The following is a 21,361-nucleotide window of genomic DNA, read 5'->3' as shown; positions in this document are numbered from 1 at the left end:
GAAGATGATGCTGTTTGAAGTCTGTGAACCACCAGAGAGGAATGATGGCTTCTGTCTGCTGCCCCTCCTGCCTGTTCACATGATTCACCTTTATGGAATTTGGCACAAATGTGCCCTGAGACTTGAGTAGAAAACTGATTTATGTGTATAGATGCAATATTACTTGTGTGTGTCCAAAATCTTTCAGGACTCTTGAGTAATAATTTAATACAGACGAACCCCTGATACAAATCTCCAAAGATGATTTAATTTTTCATTAAATCATCCAACCGCAGAACACTATGTCAACATGTGAAGGACAGCATGTATTTAAATGCAACTTTATTAAGATTAATTAATTAAAATACTGTGAAGTAAAAATCACAAAATTATTTTTTTGTTTAAAAATGGTACAGGTAAAGTATGTTTTTTTGTTTTTGTCATTGTGTGTCTTTGTGTGAACAGCATTTGCTTGAAAATGATAATGCTGATAAAATGACTAATTATTATTTTTATTTTTTTCCAATAGGGTTTTACATGGAGCTGGGGAATTGTTGAGTTACCTTTTAGAACATGTAGGCTTTATATATGGAAGCTTTAAATATATATTTTTTTGGATATTATGTATTTTAGTTGAGAAACAATGCTTTAGTGTTAAGGTAAAAAGTGTACAATAGGAATAAAGTTGAAATGTTTGGAAATGTCATGTTAAAATCCTCAGCTCCACCAAAACACATTTAAAAGACAACAAAGAATTATATTTCTGTTAATAATTTTGGTCTTTGTCAAGCTGATGTTTACAATTTTTTTTTTGCTGTTCGGGGCATCCTCCCTTTTTACAAATGGTTGACCATGCCAGAAGGCAACAACACACTAAGCCATTCACACAAACACTGCATGTCAGTTTAAAGTTAAAGTATTCCCTGTCTGCATTGAACTGAATGTTGGCTCTTTAGTTTCTTCAGATCTCCTTCGTCAGGTCAGGCTGGTTGTTTCCCCCATCCAACGCCATTGTCATGTTCACTGGTGACAAGACGTTGTCCTCTAAAACAAACACAATGAGGTGAGGTAATAATGACATCTCTGAACAGTGTCCGATCAATCACTGCAATAACAACATTAAGCTGCATCTGTGATTATATAATGTCAAAACCAAACAAACATCCAACCCCGGGGCAAGTGAGGTTTTCACAGATTCCTGCGACCGCTGACGTCCAGGGTTTTATTTAGACACTGCTGTCATGTTTGTGGTGATGTCATCCCTCAGCCTGATGATTTAGCATTCTGTTATGATGCCGTCCTACATGTTGGCAGCACGGTCACAGTGAATCAAATAGTTTCATGAAGGTATGTTTGTATTTCCCTGACTGACAGCTGACACACACAAAATATAAATACAGCATCAGACTGAGCCCTTCTCTTTCATCAGATGTGTGAAATAATTCAAATTCAAGTTTTCCCACTGACCCGTGTATCTCTGTTTCCAGGGCAGTATGTCCATCCCTGTGCGGCAGAAGGAGCGGTCAGTGTGGGCCTCGGTGCTGTACAGCACCTCCTGCAGCGCAGGATCTCCAGGTTTCTGGGCTTTGACCCTCACCTAAGACCAAGACAATTATCAAAGTGAGTTTTTTATTATGTTAGTGACTACCATGCCTAGTTCCATTGTACCTCCAGGATGGTGATCTCCTTCTCCTTCAGCCTCCCTGCTTTGTTCTTCACCTGCGTCTTCTTCGTGTCCACCCAGACCACCCTCTCTTTCACCTCAGATCTGTGTTCACAAGAAGTCAGATCTTTTAGTCAACTCAAGACAGAGGTTAAATCTGACACACACCTGAAAAACACTCACTCTTTGATGCCCAGATCAGCCAAGGTTGTGTCCAGGAAAGGGAACTCCTGGTTTGTGAGGTCGACTTGCATCTGAATGGGCAGCACCACTGACATGGGGACGTTCCAGTCCACCTTAACACGGACTATCTTGTCATGTGGCCCAGGAGACTCCCTGTCTGCAGGACTGTCTGATCCTCTGCTGGCCTGATCCTCCTCCTCCTCCACCAACAAGCTCTTTTCCTCATCTGCCGCCAGCTTGACTTTTTCTTTCCCCCCCTATATTCCCAAAATGGAAAATTGTGTAGTTTTCCTTCACTTCTGTCCCTTCTGGATTAACGTTGCGTGTTGATGCCAACAGTGATCTGCCGTCTTCTCCTTCTCAGGTCTGATGATTCAAAGCTCTGCTCCCACTGATGTTGAAGCCTTCTGGGAAGTATCCGCCTCACACAGACGTCGCTCTGGACCTCCTGCCTGATATAAGCAGCTGGTGAGGATGTGTGTTATGTGTCGCTCAGCTGTGAGGTTTATTACACTGTGGTGATGGACAGTTGGTGTGTGTGTGTGTTTGAGTGGATATGTGGCTGACATCAGAAGTTAATTTGTATTTCTGCCCTCAATTAAATTAATACTGGATCTTAATTCTTATAGCCTTCAAATAAATAATAAAAACTGGATTTATGTCACAGGACGAGAGTAAAATCCACGATGACACATCACTATGTCATTTTATTGCACTTTCAAAGTGCACTGCAGATTTATGGCTGTTTAATGAGACGTAATGTTCATGTTTGAGAAGTCGAGCTTGATTTATGGGGTCATCACGACGTGCCGTTATTTCAGCATCACAAAAGTATGTACTCGGTGTAAATGGTAGGGCCCCGTGAGATGAAAACTAATGACACTTCAACTCACGTTGTTGTTGCTCGATGGGGGCCGTGTCCCAACGCAACACATTCCATGTGAAGCCACAACAAATCAAGTGTTTCATCAAGTGTTTCAAAGATGTTTGTTTCAGTTCGACTTTCTGTGTTCCACAGGCGTCACTGCATCAGCAACTTTTGTTTTTCTTTCCCTGCTGCAGTAATGCAGTTTGTTCTATGGGTCTGCAAAGACTCAAAGGAGACATAAGAGACCTCTGCTGGTTAAGTCAAGTCAATTTTACATCCTTGTGTGAAGAATGTAAATGAGAATATTCATGCCAGAAGTACTACTTGTTTGTTGTGACAGGTTGTACCATATCTGACTAACAGGTAGCACCGGAGAGCTGAGCAAAAAATAAACAAGAAGACCATAACCCCAACCACACATTGAGAAACAACACATCATATAACCGTGTTGCATTGTTTGAACAGAAATACAGAGAAGTAATGATGGTGCCACAGAGTTAATTACACTGCAGATGAACAGAAGGAGCAGTAAGAGGCAGTAAAAATAATGGATCACTAATCCTTTTGGCTTAAACAGCCAGTAAAGGATGGCAGAGCTGGAGTTTAATTAACTGAAACAATGGTAAAGAGATAAGTCGATGGAAAGACAACAAATGTTCAGCCCTCTGTCGTCAGTGCAACCTTTAGTTCTCAGCTCAGAGTGTGTTCCTGCAGTATGAACAGCCACTGGTTGTTTTTGTTGGTCCGATGTCTGTGTGACATCTCAGTCTGGTTTCACAAACAGAAAATGTAACAATTTCATCTGAACCTTACACTGATTTAGATACGGGCAAAGAACAATATGTGACCAACAGCATTGGCATTTCAGAGTCAACAGCATTTCAAAGTCATTTAATTTACACAAGGAAAAAAAAAACAAGTTAACCTAAATAACATCATAGCAACTTTACAACGTACATGATATGGCAATCACAGTTTATATAAATAAATGATAAATAAACTAATCTTCTCCCATCTTATTCCGTATATAAGCATTATATCCCACTTGTAGCAATTAGGCTTTTTTTATGTTGTTGAAAATACATACAAAATCCTATTTTTTTATTTGGTGACACTCTTATTTAGCATAAATGGCTGAAGAAAAATTTGAGGTGTTTAAAATAAACCTGAACTCAAGCTATTACAATAGTCTATATGTAGGAAAATAAAAACACATTTACAGCTACATTTTTTCCACAGATTTTCTTTGTAAGCTTGCTATTTTTATCTACATTTGACCTCTGATTAAGAGAAAAAAAACATAATAACAAATACAACAAAAACAATTGTAAAAGAGAAAATTACCTGAGAACAATACAAGTTATTGCTAAATAAATTAAATTCTTATAAAAACAAAAGTATGGACCTAGTTTAATCAATCTTCACTTTTATTTTTCAGGATGGTCTCCTTTCCAAAACACCCTTTCTTCCACATCATCCTGCTCTGCTTCTGCAACTATTCTATTCAGCCTGCAAACAACAAACACACTTTCAGACGGACACACCTCATCTCAGTAAGAAGACTGATGAGAAGTAGAAGAACATTGATGTATTCCACGTCATGGTCTATGTCCTGCAAGTTCTACTTTTGCTTAATTGAATATGTAACTGAATATATAGTGCATATTCGCCTTAATATTATTCAGTAATTTACTGTCACACTTTTCTCCCCTTTTACTATATACCACACAAATTGGACGTCAATACAAAATAAAATGGAAATCTGAAATAAATGGTAAACACCAACTAAAAGTGCTCACTAGTCCAAAAAGTTTAGCCACATATTAGATTCTCTTGAAGACTCACTGGTCAATGAAAGACATTTCTCCTATCAGATCCCTGGTCCCGTCTCTGGTCTGCTGTTCCTCCATCTCTGTTCGTCACACATGTACATGACAAAAACATGTTAAAAAAAAACAACAACAAAGACCAGGTAACAAATAGTTGCTAACACTCACAGCAAAGCTACAATAGTTGAAAAAATCAAGTGTGAACACACCTATGTAGAACTGGTCCGGTTGATGCATCAGAAGGTCGATCTCTCTGGCTGTGACTTCAGGTAAGTCATCTCCCTCGAAACACTGTAGGAGGCACAGGGCAGATTCTCTGAGTCAGAAATTAAAGACATTTTGGTTAAAATCTAAGAACAAAAGGTGGAAATTGTTCAAGGATGAGTAAGGGCCACAAGACACAAATGATCAGCGTATGAGGACTGGCGTATTTAATTAAGGTTTCATTGAGTCAACAGCGATGTGTCTGTTTATGAAGTTTCAGGAGGAATGTTATTGCTCTGATCTAATAAAGAGGCTGCTAACTTCAGGGCCAGGGGAGAGACTATAACTCACACTTTTTTATGGTCTGTTGGAGCTCGGAGATAATTTTACACCCACTTTCCACTTCCCGGCCTTTTTGTTTCACCTCATTTAATTTGATTTCTATTTATTTAATATTTTACGGTGTATAGACCACAAAAGGCACATTCTGTGAATAATGACAATAAAAGCTTTCTTTATTATCCGTTATCTGTTCTTTCTTAGTCCCAACATTAAGACCATAGAATGAAAAGCATACTTCACCCAGTCAACATGTTATATACAAAAATATGATGTGATGTTCCCCGTTACAGAATTCAAACCAACAGTTTACCTCAGCATTGGAGAGGATGAACTGCTCCTCCATCAGAGTGATAGAATCTGGACTTAATGTTAAATCTGCATTAACAAAGTAAAAGGATGAAACAGAATGTGATGGAAGCACAAGGATAACTGAATGTTAAAGAGATTTACCTACAGATTAACCCTTCAGAACGGCTGTTAACAGATAACTCACCTTGTGGTGTTGTTTCAGGACTCGGCACCAGAGGGTGCTGTGAACCGTCCTCTTCATACATGAGCGTGGACTGCGGATCAGTAAATTAGAAAATAGAAAACAGAATATGAATAATACGAACATTAATTGAATGGTGTGCCACGCGTTCAGTTATGGTCTAATACATTTGTTGTACCTCGTATATTTCAAAAGGACTGAGATTTTGGTGTGTGTTAATGAAACCAAAGAACGGGTCCTGAGCTCCTTCAGCACTCTCTATGGAGTTCAGGTTATCATGGCCATTTAAGATCAACCTGTCAAACAGAAAAAGCGTTAGACAGTACTGTTTAGTATAGCAAAGTAGATAATAGAAGAAGAAAACTTAATTAAATGTTTTCAACTTGGGTAAAGTTTAGATTATTCATTTGATATAAAATGTTATTGTTATGGGAACATTTTGCAGGTCCCTGCCAAGTGAGAGGGTATTTGAGTGGGTAGTGTGAGTGTGTGTGCATGTGTGCACCAACCTGTCAGACTCAGCCATGTCTACCACAAGGATATTTTAGCACAAGGAAAAATAAAAACCAAAGTGTTGAATTATCTCTGGAAAACAGAAAAATCAGTAGATATTAAACTGTTGATAAACGGAGTCTGTAATAAAATCTACAATCATTTTGTCCTCCCTTCAGTACACAAGCACACAAGCCTGGTCATAACAAAGGTAACATGGTTTATTATGGCTCATATTCACCTGTGGAGCTGTTCAAAGGCAGTTGACACACATGATTTTGCATTTTTCTATGGTTTACTCTTTTAGTTTATTTCTTTGTGAATATTCTCTGAAGAGAGTGTCTCCTTAAGAAGAGGAAGTCATGTTATTATATATTATTGTTTTCAGGGAAACAGATTCAGATTATAGCTTTTGTCATGACACCATCATCGCCAAGTAGCTTTACTTCAGAGGATCAAAGGCTCTTTGAAAAGTGCAATATATTCTGCCCATGCACAATAAGTGTCAAATGGTTGGGGTATCACTGGACTTTTTTTTTTATCTTGAATTCTTCTAGATGTAGTTGTTGTTGTGTTGCCGCTGTACTGCAATGATTTTCCCAGTACTGAATCAATAAAGTTTGACCTTAACCTTAAAACGAAGTAAATTGACAAGCGCCTAGTCTTATAGGGACATAAAGTATTCCATCATGAAGAAAGTCAATTGTGGGTATCACATCTGCTATTAACTGTCAATATCAAATATAAAAACACAGTAAATGTTCAGTATAGTAGCTCTATCTTCATTTATTGTCCTTCTTTTACTGGCAAACAGTAAAAAACAAGGTTAATCAATCGTTAACAAAAGACTTAGTAAAATACAGATTACTCATTAATGTTCAGTAACCAGCTAATTCATTACAGCAAGGTCACAGTTCAAGCCCTGTTCCAACTGATGGTCATTTCTGTTATCGATTTCCTGCCACAGTTCAAAAGCATGTAGATGGAGGCTCAGGTTAAATTTACACACATACATTGATATGAGTGTAAGTGTGATTGCCTTGATTTGTGGACCCGCCTTCTGGGGACAAGTGCTGATTGCCAAAAGGACCCCATGTGACCCTGAATAAGGTTAAACATTAGATAAACGATGGGTGGATAATCTAATCAGAATGGCTCCCTCTGTAACAAAGAATTATAAAAACAATTTATATAACAATATATAAAAATAATGTTTTATTCTTTCACTAGCCAAATAATAAAACTTGCAATTAAAACAAATCTACTATATAAACATAATCATTTATTTACTGGTCAAGGAATTATATATATATATATATATATATATACATATATATATATATATATATATATATATTATTCCTATATATATATGTATTTTTTGGTGAAGATTTATTACATTTTTTAATTTGATAACTGATTACCCTAATTGTTGCTTTTTTAAAGGTGGGATTTTAGTACCCGTTTAAGTTTAATTTAACTTAACTTAAGTTTAATGCGGTTGTTGTATGTTAACTTTAAACGTGCTTCTTTGGTTTTTATTAATTATCGACCCACTATTTAAAGTACGTTCAATGTCCTAAAACATGCCATGACGTGACATTTTTCTACTTTTAATCAAATCACGCGAGGAAAGTGTGACGTCACCTCCGTATAGGCGCGAGGGTAGTGGTGAATGATTAGCCACGCCCCTGAGCAGGCGGTAACCTGGAGGTCGGGTGTTGGTGGAGTGTGATTGAAAAACAGCAGCACATACACATACAGCCATATAGAAGAGAGAAACTACGGCAGGACGAGGCGCAGTCCGACCGTCATTTACTTGAACATTTTTGACAGGCCGTCTTCTTTTAAAATGGCGTATCATAGTCCATACAGAGCTTCCATGCACATGAACGCGCCTCCGGACCAAGGCTTCCTGTGGAATATCTTTCAGAGGTGAGTAAAGGGGAAGAAAGGCGTGTTTGTTTCGCGACTCTGTTTCTGTCTTCCTGTTACTTACTGAAAAATTCTGCTAAGAAAGAACAAACAGGCAAAGTGTAAAGTGTGATTGTTGGTGTCCCAGTGGTATTTTTATGCTTGTGTGTGTTTTTTTACAGTAGTGTAGTGTGTTTCATTACAAATATTCCTGGCAGAGAGCACAACTCCGCAGTGACAGGAGTGATTAAGCAGTTAGAGCTGAGCTTCCTGGAACACTGCTATACCGTCAACTCAGAAGCAGAACCGTAGCCGTTACACGTCCGTCTGGGGATCACGTTACAGAACAATATTACATGACTGAAGCTCAGTGTCACTCAACTTCACTGTCAATGTAATAAACAGGGTCGGTCAGTCGGTCAGACCTCCAGGAGTCCTTGAACGTACCAGGCTGCAGTGTTTTTTCACTGCAGTACATTTATTTATTTTTTAAAATTTTAATAACATAACACAAAATTTACAATTTAACTGAAGACAGACGGATTAAATGCAGTTAAGATGGTCTGAAAAAACCTTGCATTTCCAATCTATAAACCGTCCTAAGGTGCAACCATAATCAATTAATGAAAGGTTATTTCAATTAACTAATGGTCACTATTTTTAATTATCAATTTAATGTTATGAGTAGAAAGAGCCACTGTAGTCCTAGACTACTTTATTGTATAGAACCATGAATATTTGTTTTGTTTACAAGTTAGTATCTTTTGAATGCAATACATATGAATGTTTTTTTCCTAAGTAAACACAACGACTACCACTACTATTTATATGACTACTACTACAAGTTGTAATAGAAATTATACTTATTATTTTAATATGATACATATGGGTGTCTGGAATTCATAATATATGAGAACTGAGTACAATATGTTGTCCCCTCAACATTTTGTAATTAATATTCATGTGATGAATTGAATACATTAGGTGTCATATGATTGAGTCATCATTACAGGTTGCACAACACGATAGTTTCTTCTTATTTATTGCATTAAAACCTTAGATTTAAAAGTATTTAAACTTTTGTGTAGATGTGTGAAAGTATGTGTAAAAATAGGTATTAAAAAACACATAAATGGTCTGTAAAAGTGTCCGAGTTTGACCTTAGAAAAGCTGAGTAAGCCTTGACATTATTATAAGAAGACTCATTTATAATAACAAGGTCATATATAATAACCTATGTGACATTTCTTTCCATTTTCACCTTTGACAGATTACAGTGCCACCTTAGGCTGAGTCAGAAGCGTGTCAGCACCTGAGAAGGTCGTAGAGAAGTACACAAATGGAAGATATGCTTTGGTCCGGTACAATAGTAAACTACCACACTTATGTAATACTGCAGCGATTTCTTTTTTCCCCCTGCTTTCCCGCCACTGCCTGCGATGTGAGACTTTGAAATACACTTAATGAATTATTGATGAACGGTGCAAAACCCTGTGAAATTAGGTCAGATGTATAGAATATTCCTGCACATATTTTTTTAACCTCTCTCACACATGATAGTCTTTTCATTTCACCCACACAAACAACACTTCTTAAGACTCTTATGTCATGCAGCGTCATTGTCACCCTACTTCTCACAAATCCTACAACACACTGACTGAGAGTGTCATGAGCACGCAATGTCATCTTTCACACCAGTCTCCGTCACTTGGTGTAACCCTGGCAGAGCCACGCTGGAATTCCCTTGGTCATGTGATTAGAGTCAGTAGAGCATATTTGACGTGGGAGCCTTTTCAGTCTTTGTATCACACACCCCGCTGTCTCTGACTCACTAGCCCTCGCTGTGTATACTGTTTTGTCAGGTGTTTGTACAGTCTGTGGTAAGGTAGGTTTTAGTGTTTTTTTTTATGCCCCACATTCCCAATATATTTACTTCAATAATGTGCCATGTAATGAATGATAAAGGTTACTGTCTCCTCCTTTTGCCCATTTTCTTCTGGATGAGTCTGGTACGAGATAATTCTGACACCATGAGAAATATGCGGGCACCAAGTTGTTATCTTGCCAAGAATAATTTGCAGTTATCCAGAAGGTTTTCTGAATGCATTTTTCTTATTTCTTTTTAAACATTTCCATCTCTTAAGTTGTGGTGGCATTACTCTACTTTTGGAGAGAGCGTGCGGAAAGAGCAGCAGCATTTGTTCCAGAAGCAAGTTCCAACCTGGCTGCTTCTTGAACACAGCAGAACATGGGAAAATCTGACAGAGTCACTGACTCAGCCGTGGGTTTTTTTTTTTGTTAGTCTGATTCTTTATAAACAATTTTTGTATTTATGATGACACCATAGGCTAAAAATATTTATTTTTGTGATAATTTAAGTAACATTTAGTCCAGAGTAGTAACATAACCAAAGGCCCACTTTGTAAATCAGTGAAAGGAAAAGGAGTGGAGAGGTGAAAAGTAGAAGTTCGGCTATGCAGTGTTTGCACACTACACTTCTTTGACTTGGTCTGACAGTGTTTGTAAAAGGCTGGGTGCCCCCACTGCCTGCATTAACCCAACCACTCGTCCCTAACACCATGACAAAGCTCTCATTTATAGAGGTATAGCGAAAGATGTGTTCAGGAACGCGTTGACCAAGTTGGTTTCCATATGTTTATTTTCTTTCTGTAGGTGTGGAAAGGTAAATAAAGAGATGTATACACAGAGCCTTATCTGATGTAAATAGAAACATTGAAAACCGTTTATAGGTTTATTCTAACAGAAAGTTTCTCGTCCGTGGACGCAGACCTTTTCCACAGACTCAGCTCTACTGTAGGTGAGCAATTTTTTTCCCGTGGGGGGATTCCCGTCTCCTACTCTTCAGCTTCTTGTCTGATGGTATTCAGGGTGTGTCTACCAAGTCGCCTCTGTGTTGATGGGCTGGGCCAAGCATGTTACTTAGGAACAACTGAGTCATTGGATGTTTGACTAAACCAGATTGCTGAAGCCTTCAATGTGTGTCACAGTCCATTCTCTTAGTGACTTTATGGCTGAGGAGGATAAAATTGAGCAGAAAAGACTTTCTCAATGGACAGAATTCAGTTTTTATGTATCTTGAAATCAAGTTTCCAGCTGATGTCTACAATCAAGTGAAAATGAAAGTATTTATGTAATCTTTCACCTAACTCGTAAAACTAGATTCCCTAGATATTTTTCCCATGAGTCTTTTTTTTTCATTTCTTTGAAAGGGTCACATGTCACATATTTTTTTTATTATCTAAACAGTACTCATAGTTTCCACTTTGACTGTCACCTGTTCTTACAAGCTTCTTGAAATTTAATGGTTTTGGCTCGTTCTATAGTCTGAGTCTTAGCTTAGTCCTTGAATTTCCACTTCTAAAGTATGCTTTTCATTATTGTCCTGTTGGAAGGCAGTTAGAGACCCAAGCCAAATGTTTGCTTTTGTTTCCTTATGATTTTTTAAAACATCTTTGCATATATTTGCATTGTAAATGATTATCACACAGTACACAATTCATGTGGCGATAGTTGCTTTTGATTATATTCCGTTACCATTTCTCCATAAACATAATCACAGTGTTCTGTTTTTCAAAAAACAAGTGTTTGTCTTTTGTGACAATTACTTTGCATATGACAGTTTTGTTCTTTTCAAATGTCTTGAAAAATTTCACTCAGGGTCTTGATTCTTACAGTTGATCATTCCACTTTAAGAGCAGCACAAAAAATGCTGCAAATTAACATATGGTCAGGATATCTGGCATGTAAATAAAAAAGATTTAATTCAGTCCCTGAGGTTTGAAGAATGCAGCATTTTAATGCACACATTGTTGTCAAGGACAAACCTTCAATATTCTATCTTTAAAATTGGAACCTACTAGAGTTTTGCTGCAATTAAAAGTTCTTTTTAAACTCTCGTAACAGCTGAAAAGCTGCTTTTACAGGTGCCTGTGTTCAGTGTCACTTTGCTGTATCAGCCTTAATGGTCCCATTCACAGTCACATACCTGAACTGTCAGACTGGTCTCAAGGGAGACCTGAGTGTTCGTTCTCCCCTGTGTGTCGACATCACAGAAGTTCATTCAGTCTCAGTGGGTGGTTGAATCCCCAACACGTGTTTAAGAAGATAAAGTTTCAGCCACTGAGTTCTGATGCCTGCTGCTATTGTGTGTGTGGATGTGTGATGTGGTAAGTGTAGGAGTTATCTAATCTGTGATTTCCTCCCCAGGGTGGACAAGGACCGGAGTGGAGTAATATCAGACTCGGAGCTTCAGCAGGCCCTATCCAATGGTAAGAAAACTGGCCTTTTTGTTAGATTCTCCAAAAGTGATGCAGTCTAACACAGTAGTGTTGCAATACATTCTCCATCATAGGTATTATTAGTCTGTGTTCTCTTTGCACTCTGTTAGTGTTCTTTATTCTAGGAGTTCTTTATTCTGTTAGTGTTCTTTATTCTAGGCACTGATGTTTTTACATTGTTCACGAACAACACTTACTCTGTGTGTGTCCTTGGTCAAGACACTTAACAGCAAGGTGAGCAGGTGCACACTACAACCTGTCCTCCAGATGCTAGTTCATATCCTAGTGTTTCATCTGGTCTGACATTTGACTTTAAAATGAACTAATACAGATCATATTATCAGATTATCCATTGTGGCCAACCCTAAACAGACTGTTAATTTAAGATTGGATAAGCTGTAGATTAACCACACAGTAACTACATGATCTCCATAACGTCTTTATACACAGCCACTTGTAATTAATTAAAAACTCTATTTGCATGGTAACGTAAAGTTTTCTATCTGATATCATTTGATGATGCAGTGCTTTTTATAAAGTGTATTTCTATCTGTCAATGAATATTTTAGAATGCTGTGAAACTGTTACTCTTTTTGATATCCCATGCATGATTCTCTCTGTGACCTACAGCATCAGCAGGCTTGAAAGACTAGACAACACCTAAAAATATTGTGCCGATTGATCGTTTTTTAGAGAGGGGGTCCCTGGAGAATAGGTTATTAAAAATCTGTTTGAAACAGACACAGAAGTAGACATGAGGACTACAGCTGCTGTTTGATTGAGCTGCTGCAGTCGCTTCACGTCCTGAGGAGAAGGACTCGAGCAGGATAAAAGGCTCAGTAGTCAGTTGGCTTGGTGAAGTAGAAAAAAGAACCCCACACTCGTGCTTCTGCAGTAAGTGAATTAATCCCACGGATCATCTCCTCTGCTCAGAACCAGTCACGTCAGCTTTGCCCTCACTCCAGACTGTAGTGTGTACTGAGAATCTTGTTCTTTATGTCCGAGCACCGACACTACAGCAGCACTGCGTCTTGACCTTGCCCTTCCATTGATATCATGAGATTGAATGGTGTTTGGGAAATTACCTGTTTTCACAACACTGTTTGCCCTGAAACTCGGGTGCAGATGATGTTTGTGTCGTTGTTGGAATACAATGTGTCTCCCATCCAGTTTACAGCTTAATAGTATGGGCAGGTTTTCAGTCAGATTACTCCCCGCAGAATGAATCCCATTTCAGGGGGCTCCTCAGTGGAAACAAAGAAACGTCAGAGCCAGCGGCAGCAATGAAAGAAGCTGTTATCAGCCTGTGCAGTGGCTCAGCCTCAGAATACTGATAAGTCTGTCAGTATGTGTGGTTTACATCCACAGACTGGTTTTCTGCTCACCATTTTGCATCTGTGCCAAGGGTAAATTGTTTTCACTTTTCAGCATCTATGTGTAATTGTCAGCGTTGTTTGCATATTGTGCCTGTGTTTGTACACACCTCGCCGTTTGAATGTGCGTGTACTGAACGACGCATTTCTGATTCTGTCTCATCGAGTTCATTAGGCTCACTGCGATATGAAACAGAGCCAGTGAAGCTGAACACACTGTTCTGCATCCTGTCCTGCAGTGTTCATTCTGAAGCCACCAGACCTGCCAGAGTGGCTGACCCACACAAACGCTCGACAAGTGAAGGATAAAGGCTTCAGTAATTCTGACCACTACAATTTTAACTTCTCATCGCTCTCGTCTGTACTCAGGCTTTTACTGCGGTTGCCCATCTCTGTGTTTCTCTTCTAAACATGAAGATCAACAAAAAAAAGCTCAAGGGCTGCCAAGTAGATGAGCTATTTCCAACGGCTTCCAGCAGATTTCTTTCATATAATGCCTAGATTCTTCTGCGTCTGTGAGCTTTTCATCCAGAATTACATCACTTTTCAAGCAGTTCAAAGTGCACCATATATTTTCTTTGTCATACACTAACAACAAATAACAAACTATCTATCTATACATCTATCTTGACTTCCTTATATCTTATTGAACTCGATATATTTCCCTGGAAGGGGATTTTTGGCACCTTCTCATTGCACACATTTTCATCATTATTGCAGTAATAATAACTTTCTTTGTTTCTTTCTCATTCTCTCATCTCTTTCTCTTCTGCTCCTTGCCTCCATCTCTTTATTTTTTTCAGGGTGGGGTAACATGCCTTATTAGCTGCTCATTCTCTTTATATGTAGATGTTTCTGCTCATTGCTCTGCAGTTGATAGGTTAATGACAGGGTGTCTCCCGTCAACACACACACACACAAAGCCCTTGAATCTGCCACAGCTGAGTGTCTGGTCTGGTCTGGTTGGCCGTCACCATTAAGTCAGGTTTAGGAGGATACACCCTCCTCCTAAATACATATAAAATACATATTCGAGATAAAGTAAATTTCCCATACATTTGGATTTTTTTTTCAAGATTAGGTAAATTATGTAAATAATTCACCTAATCATCCAGTTGGATGTTTGGACATTGTCGATGTTTCTGCAAATATTTGTATTTTAATATGTTTTTCTCCCCATTGACACTTCAAGACCACACTAACTTTAGAAAACAGTATCTGTCTGTGAATTCACATGTGAAACTTTGAGAGCTGTATTGGTGGAGTTTGTATAAAGGATATTATATGCATGTACAGATGTATATGTTTAAATTTTATAAATGTTTGGTTAAGCTTCTTACCGACTGATCCTCGGCACAAGCGGGAATATGTTTGTGTTTACGTGGTGGTCGGGTCACTGTTTTTCCACCAGCGTGCCCCTCTCCTTACCTCCTGTTTTTTTCCTTCCCTCTTTTGAGAGAGTCCAATGTGTGGCCTGGACAGATGCTGTTTTGTAACATTTGCATTTAGAGGCACATAAACATCGCAGCCCAACTGGCTACAGCATCACACTTAGGTAGTTTGCAATCTGTGAATTTGTGAACAGTTACATAAAATTTCTCTGTAGAAAAAATATTTTAGAAATAAATCTGTTCTGTTGTTATTTATTTTTATGAACAATAAAATGAATTCATTCGAGACCTTGCAGAAACTGTGATATTAAAGTGGCAAAAATTCGATAACCTGGCTGAGCCTGTCACATAAATGAAACTGTGCCTCGGGAAAAAGAGACGGGTGATTCCAGAGAATCTTTAGGTAGAATTTAGTGTGGGTAAAACACGCTGCTCAACTGCTTCTGTTATTAAATAGATCTGGAGTGTCAAGTATTGGAAAAACAGAACTCAGGTTTGGTAGGATTTATTTCAGTAAATAGGAATTTACCCACTGGACAGATCATGTTTTGTGACGTGGTTAGATTTTAATAAACAACCATTTCAACAATCAGTGGAAACTTGGTAAAAGAGAATCTAGATTCTAACTTGTAAAGCAGTACAGTTAGCTGCTGATACAGGAGACACGCTTTTAATAAGACTGCATTAATGACTTTAGTGACTGCATTGCATCAGCAAATGGAGTTGGTACTTTGAATGTATTCTGCAAAGGAGCTGAAATCAATACAATACTTTGTGTTAATTTAGCAGTTCAATAAATGCTATATGAATATGGATTCTGGCCCAGACCTTATCTACAGTTATAGTCTTGTATCTGGTCTCTGAACAGCCCCACCCTCTTTCTCAGACCCACCCATCTAAAAAAATAGTATATCTTCTATGGACTTTGGACATCATTATTGACCTTGTTGTAAATGTGCTCACTGTAGAGCAGGAAAGAAAACCGCTCTTTGTTGGAAAATCTCTGCTGAGCGATGAAATGTTACAGAGCAGTGAGGAGGAATCCTAGGTCAGCTGAAGTAGGCCAAAGAGATCAGGTCGTGGCAACAAGAACTCATCTGCAGATACTTTGAGGTCAATTATGTCTGCTTAAGTCCACTGTCTTTAGTTTTTTAATTCCTCCTCTGAAAATATCGTCTTTCTCTAGTTTTTTTTTTTTTTAAGCCTTTCACTCCTTCCTCTGCATCCTCCACCCACAGCACTTCCTCTTTATTTTTGCTCCTCAACTGCGGCTTCTCTGTAATGAAATCAAAAAAGTGAGTCAGCAAGGATGTAGATGGCTTGATAAATCTCAGTGAAGTGGGCAACTAAGGTTGTGAAGAAAAGAGGCTATAAAGTATAAAAAGCCTGCTGAGCTTACTGCCCATTAGTCTTTTTTCTGGCCATGTTGACGACAACAGTTTGTCCAGTAGGGGAACAATAATGATTGTTTGTGTCAGAAAGAAAATAGATCTTTAAAACAGCCCAAAATACAACCTCTTGAAGTTTTTCTCCATTTCCTTTTTATGACATGAGACTACTATTAATATAATTTGTGTTGCTGTTTAGTAATTGTATTACCTCAGTAAAACTCATTTGTTTTTGGTAATTGAATGTAGAATGTTGTTTGTTAAAATGTAAATGTTTAATTTTGATTAAAAAAAAACCTAACAGCATTAAAGATAGAACATATTTATTAAACCTTAAGCGGTGCCTCCTGGGGGTGGTGGACCTCCTGTTGAAGACCTCTTTGTCTTTGCGTTAGTCCAGTTGTTGCTGTTATATCAAAGTATCATTGCAGAGTCATTGTAACAGGACACAGTTTTTCATTAATGAGCCATAAAAACCAAAATAACTTTTCTGTTCAATATATGGCCAAAGCTGCTGCACTTCCTCCAAAGCTCAGTCCAAGTCGGCATTGATTGTGATAAAATATTTACATTGTTTTCATCACTCTGTTCTTACTACAAATAATGAACAGATCGCATTGATTGAATGACTGGCTGGAATTTTTCTGTCTCACAGGCACATGGACTCCCTTTAACCCAGTCACTGTCCGCTCCATCATATGTAAGTACCGACTCACAGTCACACTGTCTCTGCATTTTGTTTGTTGGCTCTGGAATTTGTTTATTTGCATTCTCGCTATGACAACCAGAGAAGTCTGGGTAAACTATTGGCTGAGACAAAACAATAGGATCAGTGTTGTTCTGGTGCAAACTTGTAGTCACCACTGACAAGAGGCCAACACAGGGCTCCACTGAAGAAAGAGAGAAGTGTGAAATCTCAGGAAAACTCTTATTTAAAAATCCATTTTGCTTCTTTACCACAGCAGATTGGATCACAACACCCTTGTGTTTCCTATTTCAACCTTCATTTACTCTGTCATTGTTTCACAGCTTCAATAACGTTACAAGATTTATTTGCCTCTGTGCCATAAGTAAATAAAATACCTGAAGAGCTTTTGTTAATGAGTAAAACCTCTGTGGTAAGTCGTGTCCTGCTCATTACTAAGATTATCTGTGGGGTTAAAGGTCTGACCTCTTGAGTTCAGTTCATGTAGGAAAATTCTGAGTCAGGCTCTCTGAGATAATTTTAACCATGTGATTCATTGCTGCTACATCAGGGAGGACAAAACATATAAGTAGCCAGAAACGGTCACTGAGTATATTCAGGTGGTTCTTATGTGCATTAGTGCCATCTTGTGGGCATTCTGATATAGTCGATTCACACTGTGTACCTCCAAATGATCTAAATGTTATCTAGAGCAGAGACAATCATGGGACCACATGACCTTTACAACCTGCCACGTCATAATCCTAAGAAGGTCATTTCTTGTCCCACAAGGAGCTTTTCAACTGCATTGATTGGATTTCCCCCCTGACTGTGTTTCTCTCTCCATCATAATTGCTCCCTGCATGACTAGAAGTGTACCATACACAATTTTAATGGTGTTGTAGTTTTTTCCACTCTTTGATAAAGGCCCCTAGATTTTCTTTTCACATACACAACCATTGGAAACTTCTCCTGACATGGGTGGATAATAATTTAGTGACCCCCCCCCCACTGCATTATTTAGGTTTAATATTTACTGCTGGCTGAAACATAATAATCAAACTGCATAGATTATCCATTGGACGGCTGTTGGTAGAATTCTATTACACAGAACACACAGATTTGGAAGCACTTACAAACACATTTTCTTTCCAAAATGACTGCAATTGATAAATTTAAGTAGAGAACAGACTACAGGTATTTGTTATAGGTTCACTTTGAGAAATCTAAATGAAGCGTACATGGAAACCCTCTGCACCTTATTCATTTGACTGTTTCCAGCATACATTATGTAAAAATACCTCTGCTTTCTTCCTGCAGCATTTCTGTACAACAGCCCTTTAATTCCACCTAGTGCCACACTCAGTAATGGACTCAGTGTGGCATGGAGACTCCTGTAGCATTACGCGTATCCTGTGATAATGTTCCTTGTAGGGAGGTAATTGGTTTGACCCAAACGGGGGAGACATCAAACCATTTTCTCCTCCTGTCTCGGTGTTTTAGCTCTCGTGAAAACAGCAGGTAGTCAAGTGTGAGAGTGGCTCTATTTTTGAGCCACAGTTTACACTCAGCACTTCTCTGACAGCACTTTAAAACAATATGTGGTGGATCAGTGGTTTTATGTCACGGATCGCTGTCAGGATGAACACTGTTTGATTTGCCTGTGTGTGTGGACGACTAAATGTCTCCTCTGTATCTCTTTTCCCTCAGCCATGTTTGACAGGGAAAATAAAGGTGGCGTGAACTTCAACGAGTTTGCCGGTGTGTGGAAGTACATCACCGACTGGCAGAACATCTTCAGGAACTACGACAGGGACAACTCAGGCTTCATTGACAGGAATGAGCTGAAACAGGCACTGACTGGATTTGGTGAGACACAAAGTATGGTGGTACAGTATATTTACATTCAACGAGTGTGGTGGAGGGCAGCGTAGCTGCATGTAGTTTCTCTGGGTGAAAAAGGTCCGATCAGCATGCCACGAGAAGACTCTTAATTCAGTCTGTGTTTTACTCTCTACTGTTTCAACTTGATACTGTATATCTCTGTGTGCTCCTCCGTGTGGATTGCTGTGAAGCCATTTATATACAGTATAATTGATGAAACACTTCAGGCTGAACTCTAGACAAAAGTCCACTTAAGGTTGATTTAACACCGTTAGAGTTCAATATCCTGTTTAAAGTGTAAACAGAATATGCAGCATGTGTGTGTTGTTGTGTGCAGGCTATCGTCTCTCAGAGCAGTTCTACAGCACGTTGATAGAGAAATTTGACCGGCAGAGGAAGGGGCAGGTGGCCTTCGACGACTTCATCCAGTGCTGTATTGTACTACAGGTGCCGTGTCTTTATTCAGTAAAAGAACTATATAGAACTGTATTTTTCCTTTGAGCACCTACTTTTTAACTTTCTAAAGATTGTGTTTATTAATATTTAAAATGTTTAAAATTACATTAACCACACTGGTTAATAGGGAATTTTAAATATAAATATATAAGTTTTTTTATTCTTTTCTCTTTTTTTTTTTTTTCTTTTTGTTCCATAGAGGTTGACTGACGTGTTCAGACGGTACGACACAGACCAGGACGGCTGGATCCAGGTTTCATATGAACAGTATCTTTCCATGGTCTTCAATATAGTATAACATACATGGGTCAACACACAGGAGAGCACAAGTGGACACAACTGTGCCAAAGCAAGCGGCACCTACTGGATGTCTGCTGCGGTGGACGCTACAAGATTTTTTTTTTTTTTTTTACATCAAAATTTACAAATGTTTCCACCTCAGGGTTCCTGGGAGTTCCTGAAATCTTTTGTGGGACAAAAGAAAAGAAAAGGCCTGTGATTGTAGGAAAAATGTTTCTTTTGTTTCATTTGTTGGTAAATGTTAGTTAATGTGCATGGGTTAAACATTAGTCTCTGACATTCAGATAATGAAACTATCAGTTTATTAAAAGAAAAGTCAGCTGTAATATTTCTTTAAAAAAAAGTCTGACTTCTTAATCCTTGATTTCCTGTGACTTTTCTGTTTGGTGAACTATTGCATGCTTAGTCAGAAAAAGGAGAGAAATATTGTTGACAAATCCCTAAAATATTCCCAAAGAGGCTTGGGAACCCTGAGAACAGTGAACAGTGTGGTGTGTTTAAAAAAAATCTTGTAGCTTTTTTTTTTGTTCTTGGACCAATTGGAACAATGTCTATGTCGGAGATTTGGTTGGGAATCATCATGGACCCATCTGTTGTTCCTGTCAGTCTGTTATGTCAACTTTTTAATGTCTTAACTTTAATTAGTAAGGTTGAAAAAAAAAACAATACAAAAGAAAAACTGCTCCGTTGAGAGCACATGATGCGATGTAAATATGACTTAGGATGCATTGCATGCTTTTGAGGGAAATTTCAGTCCCCACTTTGAAGCATGCTTTCATTTTATTTTATTGTTTACTTTTCCTCAGACCTGTTTTGCTCAAAGCCATGTTTACAGAAACTGTGAAAGCAGGTGACTTTCTGCTTTGAGATTCACTGACATGCCAGCTTACATGCCATATTTGTACAATCTTAACAAAACAAATCCACAAATGTTAACAATGATTGGTAGAGGGTAAGCATAAAGAAGAACTTCTAGCTTATTTTTTGTGCATGATGCCTTAAACATGTTTAAAAAAAGACACAGAAAATTAATCTTTTATTAAAAAAGAAAGACAATGTGCTGTGGAGTTGCTTTTATTATGGTCAAGTGTGACGTTGCAATGCAGGGCGAGATCATGTTAACAACACGGATCAATGTCGCCCTCTGTTGTCTGTGCGGAGTCATAGAATTTACAACTGCTTTGTTTCTTTGAAGATGTCTATAGACTTAACACGCATGCTGCATGTGACGAATACTCGTTTTATTGGTTACGTGCATGCTGTAAAATAGACTGTTTATGTTTATGTTTGTCCACATGTGAAATATACTGCAAAGATACCAAAGAATTATTCATCCAAAAACCCTTCTCCATTTTACTAAAATATATGGTAATTTTACACCTCTACTTCATGCGATACAACTGTTTTTAACAATTATTCAGTTTAAATTAATTCGAAAAATTTACAAAATGTGACTTATTTTACTGAATTGAAGAAAACTATTAAAAAAAATGTCAATTTTGCAAAGTCAAGACTGCGCATACGATAGAAATGACGTTGCAATCACACTAAAATGACTCAAGGAGGCAGTACAGGCTTTCTGATGTCCGCTTAAACCTATCACCCTATTAACGCCACAAGGT

The 21,361-nt window shown here is 38.2% G+C and overlaps 3 protein-coding genes across 5 annotated transcripts; 1 reads left to right on the top strand and 2 right to left on the bottom strand.

Moving 5' to 3' along the window:
* Positions 1-82: 82 nt before the first annotated feature.
* Positions 83-2,760, bottom strand: LOC103376958 (uncharacterized). The gene is made up of 5 exons (XM_008307546.2): positions 2,719-2,760; positions 1,826-2,082; positions 1,648-1,747; positions 1,447-1,576; positions 83-1,023 (listed from the first exon to the last, which is right to left on the bottom strand). The coding sequence occupies exons 1-5, from the start codon at positions 2,758-2,760 to the stop codon at positions 941-943; spliced, it is 612 nt and encodes a 203-aa protein (XP_008305768.1). The 3' UTR covers positions 83-940.
* Positions 1,994-6,534, bottom strand: rec8b (REC8 meiotic recombination protein b). 2 transcript variants are annotated; one of them, XM_008307513.3, is made up of 8 exons: positions 6,292-6,534; positions 6,068-6,086; positions 5,737-5,854; positions 5,562-5,631; positions 5,379-5,443; positions 4,732-4,813; positions 4,539-4,605; positions 1,994-4,202 (listed from the first exon to the last, which is right to left on the bottom strand). In XM_008307513.3, exons 1-8 carry the CDS (start codon positions 6,332-6,334, stop codon positions 4,121-4,123), a joined length of 546 nt encoding a protein of 181 aa, XP_008305735.1. In that variant the 5' UTR covers positions 6,335-6,534; the 3' UTR covers positions 1,994-4,120. The 2 variants fall into 2 exon arrangements, with proteins under 2 accessions (XP_008305735.1, XP_008305736.1); XM_008307514.3 differs by having other exon boundaries at positions 2,662-4,202; positions 6,068-6,143; positions 6,292-6,446.
* A 1,195-nt stretch (positions 6,535-7,729) lies between these two features.
* Positions 7,730-20,795, top strand: pdcd6 (programmed cell death 6). Of its 2 annotated transcripts, none has more exons than XM_008307515.3 (6): positions 7,730-7,985; positions 12,192-12,253; positions 17,070-17,114; positions 18,810-18,980; positions 19,321-19,430; positions 19,639-20,795. In XM_008307515.3, the coding sequence occupies exons 1-6, from the start codon at positions 7,903-7,905 to the stop codon at positions 19,735-19,737; spliced, it is 570 nt and encodes a 189-aa protein (XP_008305737.1). In that variant the 5' UTR covers positions 7,730-7,902; the 3' UTR covers positions 19,738-20,795. The 2 variants fall into 2 exon arrangements, with proteins under 2 accessions (XP_008305737.1, XP_008305738.1); XM_008307516.3 differs by having other exon boundaries at positions 7,734-7,985; positions 18,810-18,968.
* The last annotated feature ends 566 nt before the right edge of the window (positions 20,796-21,361 follow it).

Source organism: Cynoglossus semilaevis, chromosome 3 (genome assembly GCF_000523025.1).
Source record: "Cynoglossus semilaevis isolate Cse_v1.0 chromosome 3, Cse_v1.0, whole genome shotgun sequence".
Taxonomy (NCBI): Eukaryota; Metazoa; Chordata; class Actinopteri; order Pleuronectiformes; family Cynoglossidae; genus Cynoglossus; species Cynoglossus semilaevis.
Note: the sequence above shows the minus strand (reverse complement) of the source record. Positions and strands in the feature narration are given on the sequence as shown.

Excerpts from the sequence above, each read along its gene's own strand:
- pdcd6 (XM_008307515.3), top strand. The coding sequence starts at position 7,903 with ATGGCGTATCATAGTCCATACAGAGCTTCCATGCACATGAACGCGCCT. Across the intron at positions 17,115-18,809 it reads CACTGTCCGCTCCATCATAT|CCATGTTTGACAGGGAAAAT; the intron begins GTAAGTACCGAC and ends CTTTTCCCTCAG. Across the intron at positions 19,431-19,638 it reads AGTGCTGTATTGTACTACAG|AGGTTGACTGACGTGTTCAG; the intron begins GTGCCGTGTCTT and ends TTTGTTCCATAG.
- LOC103376958 (XM_008307546.2), bottom strand. The coding sequence starts at position 2,760 with ATGTGTTGCGTTGGGACACGGCCCCCATCGAGCAACAACAAC. Across the intron at positions 1,748-1,825 it reads GCTGATCTGGGCATCAAAGA|ATCTGAGGTGAAAGAGAGGG; the intron begins GTGAGTGTTTTT and ends TTGTGAACACAG. Across the intron at positions 1,024-1,446 it reads CTGGAAACAGAGATACACGG|AGGACAACGTCTTGTCACCA; the intron begins GTCAGTGGGAAA and ends TGTTTGTTTTAG.
- rec8b (XM_008307513.3), bottom strand. The coding sequence starts at position 6,334 with ATGCAAAATCATGTGTGTCAACTGCCTTTGAACAGCTCCACAG. Across the intron at positions 4,814-5,378 it reads TCATCCTCTCCAATGCTGAG|TGTTTCGAGGGAGATGACTT; the intron begins GTAAACTGTTGG and ends TGCCTCCTACAG. Across the intron at positions 4,606-4,731 it reads ACCGGACCAGTTCTACATAG|AGATGGAGGAACAGCAGACC; the intron begins GTGTGTTCACAC and ends TGTGACGAACAG.